This window comes from Cetorhinus maximus, chromosome 10, assembly GCF_964194155.1.
Source record: "Cetorhinus maximus chromosome 10, sCetMax3.hap1.1, whole genome shotgun sequence".
NCBI classification, from domain to species: Eukaryota; Metazoa; Chordata; class Chondrichthyes; order Lamniformes; family Cetorhinidae; genus Cetorhinus; species Cetorhinus maximus.
The window spans coordinates 134,173,858-134,183,500 of record NC_135888.1 but is presented as its reverse complement, the minus strand read 5'-3'; the positions used below and the strand labels follow the sequence as shown (position 1 = coordinate 134,183,500).

At 40.8% G+C, this 9,643-nt stretch overlaps 1 protein-coding gene across 1 annotated transcript in view; it reads right to left on the bottom strand.

The window, feature by feature from the left end:
* Nucleotides 1-7,621: 7,621 nt before the first annotated feature.
* The window catches only part of dnd1 (DND microRNA-mediated repression inhibitor 1), a 15,698-nt gene continuing 13,676 nt past the window's right edge, over nucleotides 7,622-9,643 (bottom strand). Inside the window, exon 5 of the mRNA XM_078549724.1 lies at nucleotides 7,622-9,398. Within this exon, the coding sequence (XP_078405850.1) occupies nucleotides 9,331-9,398 (68 nt within the window). The 3' untranslated portion in view covers nucleotides 7,622-9,330. The remainder of the gene's footprint in view (nucleotides 9,399-9,643) is intronic.

Here is a 9,643-nt window from a genome sequence, read left to right as displayed (position 1 = left end):
AAATATTGCTATTGTACTGTTGCATTTATAAGCAAAGACAATGAGCTGCTGAGATTGCAAGTTGTATTCCAAGAGTGAAATGTCCTGGAAACCTATGAACTCAAGAGCATAAGAAATAGGAGCAAGAGTAGACCATACAACCCCTCGAGCACGCTCCACTATTCAATATGAGCATAGCTGATCTTCAGCCTCAACTCCACCTTTCCACCCAATCACCATATCCCTCAATGTGTCTGTACTCCAAAAATCTAAAAATCTCAGCCTTGAGTAATCCAGAAGTGCAACTATATAACCCTTTAAATCCCAATACACACACACACCACATACTCTATATACACAAAGGACAAAACAAATAAGGTCTCTGCAGAGGTTGGCCAATTTGAAAACTTGATGAAAGGAATAAAATTCAAAGGGTTTTGACCCTGTCGACCTGGTGCTTGTGTGTGTGTGTGTGTGTGTGAAGATGGATCGCTAGTCACAGTAGCTTCTTTCCAAAGCAGCTACAGTGTGGAGGAGAACAGAGAGCAAAATCTATCCTTGGGATCTCTCTCTTGTCTCAGCTTCTCAGGTTTCCAAATACAGGTGAATTATACTGAGATGAGAGTTTTCCTGGCTGAGGTGAATAATCACACTAGATTCCAGGCAAGGCAGAGGGGGGAAAGAGAGAGAGAGAGAGAGAGAGATAAGCAACCCTCCTCCTCAGTTTGCTCCTAAAAACACTCTGAGTTCAAAAAAGATGTTCAAACAGAACTCATCACAGGTAAGGGTTTTCCAAAAAATCAGCAGGGGCCCACAACCTGGAAAGAGCAGTTTTTTTTTCTAGCAATTAAAGCTCAAATACAAATAGCTCTTATCTGCCCAGGTGTCTTGCTGGCCATTTCGCTGAAGTCATGCGATTTCTTGGGGAAAAAAAACCAGTCTGCTCACAGTCCACAGTGAACTTCTAACTTTTTTTTTAAAAACCCAAATCAGCTCCCAAGAAAGTGTCCCAATATTCCAATATACTTCCAATTTTTAAATATTCACATAGTTCTTGGAGAAATGGATCCTAACAACTGCCCAAATTGCTCTGACAGTTGTGGGGCTCTTATTGAAATCCACATAATCACGGACACTCGGGCTAGATGCCCAGAAGTTCTGCAGAGAATACACACATTTCCCTAGACAATTTCATTGCTGGACTGAGAGGGAAACAGATTCAGAAAGTTAAAGGGAAGTGCAGCATCCACGTTGCAGAACTCCTGAAGGTTGGTCAAAATTATTTATTGATGTTTAGTAAGATGTTCAAATGATCTATAACTCTCCGGGATGTTTAAAAAAATATGAATTTTTTCCAACTTTTCCATATATTTTGGCTGTTTAGCATGCTTTATAAAAGGACTATATGTATGCAGAATGGTGTATTTCAGTTTCAAGTTCCTCATGCAATATTGATCTTTAGAAGTTTTTTCAGAAGTGCTAAAAGAGGTCTCCAGCATGTCGATGGTTCACTGTTGCAAGTCTATTTGTGTAATTTTGTTTTTTTAGAATGTTTTATAAAAGTGCAACAAGTTATAAATGACATATGACAAGACATCTGTGAGCTGATATAAGCTGCAGATTTAAACATTGAGCTGGAGAAATCTTCATCTCTTGGCTCTTCAGAAATCTTGCTTTCCATCATCCAACTTTGTTACTTGGCGAGGTAATGCATTTGGGGAGGCAAACAAAGCAAGGGAATACTCAATAAATGGGAAGATATTGAGAGCGGTTAAGGAAGTGAGAGACCTTGGCATGCATGTCCACAGGGTCCCTGAAGGTGGTAGGACAGGGAGACAAGGTGGTAAAGAAAGCAGATGGAATGCTTTCCTTTATTGGATGAGGTATTGAATACAAAAGCAGGGATGTAACACTTGAACTGTATTAAACACTGGTTAGGCCGCAGCTGGAATTTTGTGTACGGTTCCGGTCACATTACATGGAGGACATAATTGCTTTGGAGTACAGAACAGAGGAGATTCACAAGAATGTTGCCAGGGCTCGAAATTTGCAGCTATGAAGAAAGATTGGATAGGCTTGGGTTGTTTTCCTTAGAACAGAGAAGTCAGATTGAGGTGTACAAAATTAAGAGGGGCCTAGATAAGGTAGGCAGAAAAGACCTTTTCCCGCTAGCTGAGGTGTCAATTACCAGGGGGCATAGATTTAAGGTGATTGGTAGAAGGATTAGAGGGAACAGGAGGGAAAACTTTTTCACCCAGAGGTGAAAAAATAATTCACTAAATTAGTGGTTGAGGCTGAAACGCTCAACTCATTTAAAAAGGTATCTGGATCTGCATCTGAAGTGTTGTAACCTGCAAGGCTATGGACCAGGTGCTGGAAAGGGATTGACAATGAGTGGCTCGCTTCTTTTTCCTCTTTTTGTGACTGGTGCAGATACGATGGGCTGAATGGCCTCTTTCTGCACCGCAACTTTTCTATGGTGAAGACGAGGGAGTACTCCATGGCATCCCACAGGATTGCTGGTTTGGCAGAAGTACTTGGGGCTATTGATGGGACACATATTCCAATGAAGGCATTAAAAGATGAGCCTGTTTCCTTCATCAACTGGAAGGATTCCCATTCTTTGAATGTGATGGTTGTATGCGATGCCCAATTGAAGATCCTCTCTGAAAATGCAGATGACCAAGTGCGTGCACATGATTCATTTGTCCTGGCAAACTCAAAGTTGCACCAGACCATGAGTATATTACCAGGAAGTTCAGGATGTCTACTGGGTGACAAGAGTTACACAGCAAGAACGTGGCTGATAAACACCATACCTCAGGACCAGCAATGAAGCACTGGAACAATACAACCGCGGGAATAGAGGGATACGGACCCCGGAAATGCAAAATGTTTTAGTTGACGGGCAATATGATCGGCGCAGGCTTGGAGGGCCGAAGGGCCTGTTCCTGTGCTGTACTTTTCTTTGTTTCTTGTTTCTTTGAGCACCAGAAACAGCGAATGTTTAAATATAATATAAATAGAATTATTAATGAATAACATATCGCTCAAATAAACAACAAATCTGAAATGGAACACTGCACATTTAAATAAAGGCAGAAATATATCAATAAATAACACAACACAAAATAACATCAAATAAATGGAACAGTACAGAGTGTAAGGTCAAATAGAGTAGTAAATATAATAAATAAGGAACATAAGACAATGAAAAAGAACAGAAAAATCACACTCCTGATAAAAGAGGGAGAGAAGGGTTAATGCGGTAAAGGAGGGAGCGTTGGAGGGAGGGACCCTAATTTCAGATATGTCTGCACTGGGCTGCTGCTGGCTAGAAGGTGCAGTCACTACGATTTGAGCCAGAATCTGCTTCGTTTTGTTGAGGGTTTCACTGTTTCTTTACAGACGCTGACAAAGAATCTCGTTGCTTCTTTGCAGCCGCTGGCAAAGACCCATCTCTACATTACACACACTTTGAATCAAATCAAAGTCTGTGGAAGAAAGTTAGCCACAGCCAGAGGCATCTCACTACTCTCACGCTGGTCGTGAAATAACTGCTCACAGAATACCGGGTCATTTGCATCATCTACATTTTGTACACCACCAGCATGGGCCTGACGATGCCCATCTGCTCCTGGAGATGGAGGAGTTTCTGCTTCAAAAGCCGCAAGTTCCTTGCCTCTCAAATGTTCCGAGGGCCTTCCTTCCTTCCACAGGCCTCCACCTCCTCATAAACCGTAGGGGTTAACATTAAGACAGAAGTCTCAGCACCACTATGACTACCCTCAAGGATCTCATCCACCTCCGCTACAGCTGCCAGACCACCCTGGTACCAAACATTCGACTCCGTCCCTTCCACATCACCCCACTTCAGGAACCTCAGGTGCTACTCACCTCCATCACCATCTGGATGTGTCCATGGACAACTGTGGATCTGCCAGAAAGAAAAAAAATTCACAATTATTTTTGCCACACAAATTAACTTTCCTCCTGATGATTTAAGTATTCAGCTGATGACATCACCTTTGTTGATTCCCATGCCTGATCCACCACCGGTTATCATGGGGTTGGAGGGGCCAAACAGTTGCCTTGCCAACTCCTCCTGTCCTGCCAGCAACTTCATGGACGCCACACCACCCATGGTCAATGAGCGCTCCCAGGCATTATGGGCCAGCTTTGCCTGTATGAAGAAATGAAAATTTAAAAAGATCATGTTTCTGACTTTGCTGTGCTTGTGACACATTTTATAGACCATAAGACGTAGGAGCAGAAGTCGGCCATTCGGCTCCACCATTCAATGAGATCATGGCTGATCTGATAATCCTCAACTCTACTTTCCTGCCTTTTCCACATAACCCTTGATTCCCTTACTGACTAAAAATCTGTTATCTCAGCCTTGAATCTACTTAATGACCCAACCTCTACAGTCCTCTGTGGTAAAGAATTCCACAGATTAACTACCCTCAGAAGAATTCCTCCTCATCTCTGTTTTAAATGGACACCCCCTTGCTCTGAGATTATGCCCTCTGGTCCTAGGCTCTCCCCCAAGGGTAAACAACCTCTCAGCATCTACCCTGTCAAGCCGCCTAAGAATCCTACATGTTTCAATAAGGTCACCTCTCATTCTTCTAAAATCCAATGAGTACAAGCCAAGCCTACTCAACCTCTGCTCATAAGAAAATCCCTCCATACCTGGGATTAACCTAGTGAACCTTCTCTGGACTGCCTCCAATGCCAGTATATCTTTCCTTGGATAAGGGGACCAAAATTGTTCACAGTATTCTAGGTGTGGTCTAACTAGTGCCTTGTATAGTTTTAGCAAGACTTCCCTATTTTTAATACTCCATTCCCTTTGAAATAAAGGCCAATATTCCATTTGCCTTCCCTATCTGTTGAACTTGTATGTTAGCTTTTTGGGATTCATGCACAAGGACTCCCAAATCCCTCTGTGCTGCAGCTTTCTGCAGTCTTTTACAACCACTGGAGACAGCTTGCAAGCTGTACATTGGTTAGCTTGGGGGGGGGGGGGGGGGGGGTAAGCATCTGCACGGGGTCTTGTGATTAGAGATAAAACTAATCAAAGTCATCATCTCCAAGGCAACCGCATTCCATGACACCTCATAAAACTAGTCACCAAAAGCTCATGACCTTTCTGTATCTTCAAGTCAAAAAATAGAACTTAAGTTTATAGCATTTATACATACCCAAATACGTGAAATCATTCAGTTTTTATTTCCCCACCCTCTGTGGCACGCTACTATTTGCACTCGCTGTCTTTGCCACTTTCTTCCAGGCCAAGGACATCACCTTCCTGGGCAGTCTCGCTTTTCCACCTCCTAGAAAGTGATGGCATCTCACCTCCACTTCACTTCGAAGAATATTCATCACTTCTTCCTGGAAATTCTGACTCCTTTTCCTCTGCACTAAGATACAATGGCGCTGACATCCTCTACAAACAAATACATAAGTACATCTCAGTAAGCCACACTTAGAATTATTAACATTAAATGTATTTCTTAAATCATAGAAATGCTGGAGAAGTTTAAATCACTCACCTTACTCTTTGAATACCAAAGCAAGCTGCTGCCTGACCTTAGTGGGCTCTTCAAGCATCACAGGGAGCGCAGCCTCACCTCTTCTGCGCTGTGCTAGAGACCTTCCCCTATTGCTATGCTGGAGGCTCCCACGCTCTGAAGTGCAGCCTGAAAACACATGTGCAGTTAGGTGGGAACTTTTTTTTTGGTCTGGTCAACATTGGATGCAATGGTTCCAACACAGATCAGAAGATTTGGGCCTTTATGTCCTCTTCACAGCTTGCACTTCGGATCCCACTACCTCCTGGGATGCCCTACCCCACTTGCCCAATGAACTGCAGGTCATAAATCAGCCTGTTCGGTCACAAGACCACCCATGGCAGAAACTTGTGACTCTGGGTAGATGTCATCCTTGAATCGAGGGACAGCCAACGACGATTTAGAATTTACAAAGAAATGAGTCATTCGACTAACTGGGCCATACTAGTATTTACACTCAATGCGAGCTTCCTCCCAACCCTCATGTTTCACTTTAAAGACACCCATACTTTCTGCATCAACTGCTTCATGCAGCAGCAGGTTCCACACTCTTAACCACCGTCCCAGTCTTAATTATCTTCATTACCATTCCAGCTACTAATCACCAAGTGTAAAGAACTGCTTCTGACCATGACTCAAGGATAGTACTAGCTGAGCCAATTGCCCATGCTGAGTTATTACTTGTACTTATTCATTGTTCACTTGGCTAAGTCCTAATGAGAAGCTTTTTTAAAAAAGATAGTGCTTTCAGCATAATAACCACCCCGAGGTGGAGGTGAACACTGAGCAATATACTAGGAGATTAATTAGTGAACGTAGCCCCAAGAGCCCGGTTTGAGGCAGCTTTTGAAGACAAGCTTAAACTTCCATAAAACTTTACCACTGCGCAATCTCCAAATCTCATCCATTTCAGGATTCACCATCGAGATCCTTCTTTACCCAAGACTGATGCAATAAAATTATTAAATACTTTGCCATTTCATCCACCTTCTCAAGGGCAGTTAGGGATCGGGGATATATGCTGGCCTAGCCAGCGACACCCACATCCCTTGAATAAATAAAAACAAGATCCAGCAGAGGAACCAGAGAGGAAACCAGGAGAATTTTTATTTTTTTAAAACAATGTCACTGTGTTCCGGAATGTAATGCCTGAAAGAGTGGGGTGGAAGCAGATTCTATAGCAACTTTCAAAAAGGTATTGGATATATGCTTGGAAAACGAGAAACGTGCAGGTATATAGGTAAATAAAAGGGAGGGGTAGTAGAGGGGCAAACCTGATAGCTCTTCAAAAAAACAAAGCATATTGGGCTATACAAAAAAAAATTCTTTGGTGCATTTCACAGCCTCAGAACATTCCAAAGCTCCTTGAAGCTACTGAAGTTTTTTTTTTGTGTTATTAACTGTTGCCACAGTTCCTACGTTACAACCCCAATTGGCACACAGCAAGATCCCACAAACCCATTGTGCAAATAACCAGGTATTTAAGCCATGTTGATTTAGGGATAAATGTTGACAAAGACGCTGGAGAGAATTCTCTTTCTTAGAAATAGAAGGATGTGAGAGTTTGTCCCATTAAGAGGGCAAACAAAGCCTTGGTTCATTTGAAAAGCCTCCTGTGCTGCAAGACCGATTCTGCACATTGACAACTCTTCTCATTTCGCTTTTCTGTGAATACATTTGTAAAATGTTTTGCTGTTTCCTTTTGATGTTTTTTTAATGCTTCTAAAATTTTTGTACCCACTTTGTGTTGCTTAACCCTTTCTTAGCTTCTTTTTTTAATTGTCATTATTACCCTTGTAAGGGGTTAGGGTTAAATGTAAGGGGTTAGGGTTAAATGTATTTAAAAACATGAATGGAAATAAAAGTTCTAGAATCAAGAAATACACAACAGGACAGTCAGCATCTGATGATGTTTATACCCCTATGCTGACCAATTGTCTACACATTTCAAAGGTTTCTTACTTAATTCTAAGCATGAATTACTGACGCGGCATTTGGATAATGCAAGAGGGTCACACGGAAACACTTACTACAATCCAAGAGACACCTTTTTTTTTGGAAACATGCAGTTTTAATACACTTAAAATGCAACATTTTCTTCCACCAGAAGTTTGCAAAAATTAAAATCACAACATAAAAAAACCACATCCAACTTTAAACCAGAACAATTTTTCACAACATTTAAAGTTATATGAAACAAAAATACTTGAGTAAAGCAGAAGTAACCAAACATCAGTTGACGAATAAAACTTTTAAGTCAAGTCTGACTTTCATAAGACCAGCATGGACAGTTGCCAGAATGGCATCTTATTAGGATGAGGTTCAATGCATTTCTAAAGTGCAGCTCAATGGGCTTGGGTCAAATGATACAAGGATCTATCATCCTTCAGAACATTTACTCCCCCAAACACAGGTATTGGTGTGTGGGTGTGGTGCAGTTGGATTTGAAGAGATTTATATCTGGCAACAAATGGCAGATGAACAGCATCATAACAGACAGATTGCCCTCTTGGTTGCACAGAATTATACATGTGAATAAAAGGCAAGTATCAAATGGAGTAGAACTGATAAGGACCGGGGAGTTAACCTGTTGAAGCTTCATCATAATTGTGGGTTTTTTTAAACCATTTACTATTATTAGCCTCAATGCAGTTATTCCAGGCTGTAGTCTTTGCTAGGGCAACAACGAACCAGAGATTATCTTTCCCCCCCATGTTAAAGTCCATCATGTTAAAGTCATTAATTGTCAAGATGGCAGCCATGTTAATCCTGGCAAGCACACCATAAAACATTCCTGTACCGTAAAGAGCATCTCATGACTAAATATTCTGCAACTTGAACATCCCAGACTTTGTAGCTGAGAAGCTGTAACCCATTTATTGAGCTCCTCAGTAGGACATGAAACAATATTACATCTGTACCTTGGGAGCAAAACCTTGATTCATTTTTGCTCCATTTAGATTCTCTCATGCAAAGCCTGGTCTATGTCCCATTGGACAGAAAAAAAAGGTTTTTAAAATAGTTACTGGACTGCTATGCAATATTTACAACGTTACACTTAGCAAAAACATAAAATGTAGCAGAGGTCCCAAATGAACAGAAATCCAACTAAATTATACATTTTTGGTTAAAAAAAAAGGACTGGAAATAAAGTATAACAATACAGTCTACTAAATTCTGTTTTAATTACTGGACAATAATTTACAATTTTTATGCAAAAAAAACTTCAAATTATAGTTCAGCACTTGTGTACATGGGGAGGAAAAGGCACTCGAGATATTTATAAATACTTCAGGCTCCTCCATTGTTAACAGATCAGATTTTGTAAATGACAGACATTGTCAACAAGAATTAGGAACAAGAATTTAGGCACTTTCAGGAGATTTTAAAAAGGTGAGCTCTTTGAAAATCCTGCATTAAAAGTCTGATTCTCATGTCCTATCATGGATGTTATTATTGTTATAACATGTCATATCAGGATGTTATTATTGGCACATTAGTGGTGAATTCTATTTTATATTATAAAACCGTAAACACATCACAGGTTCAGCTCAGTGGCTGGTACAGGTAAAGCAACAAACAAACAAAAAAAAACATGTAACTTAAAAGATAACTCAGCTCCAGTTAAGTACAAAGGAAAAAGTGTCCTGATAAAGCTCACAATGAGTGGGCAAACTTAGCAACTTTAAATATTTTTAAACAGAGATATAAACTCGTGCTCAGATGAAAAAAATTTCAGAAACAAAAGTGAAGGAGTAGCTCATAGTTAAACCCATCATTCAGGTGGATTCTCCAAAGTCGAGACTTTAGGGAGATTAAAGCCATCAAAACCCCTGGAATGGCCTGCAATGGAAATAAAAACCATTAATAGCATGTGGAAGAATGTGCTTTGTATTCTATCCCAGGTGTATTAGGCAGACAAGATGTTGACTCAGCCTCTCAAACGGATTATACACATTTTGCAGGAAAACAATTTGCTCCCTGGTTACATCAGCAGCATTATATAAAAAAGGAGCCTCAAGGTTTTAACTGCAACTTGGCCTAAAAGCTTTTACACAAATGCAGGAAACAATGGAAACTCAACAAAG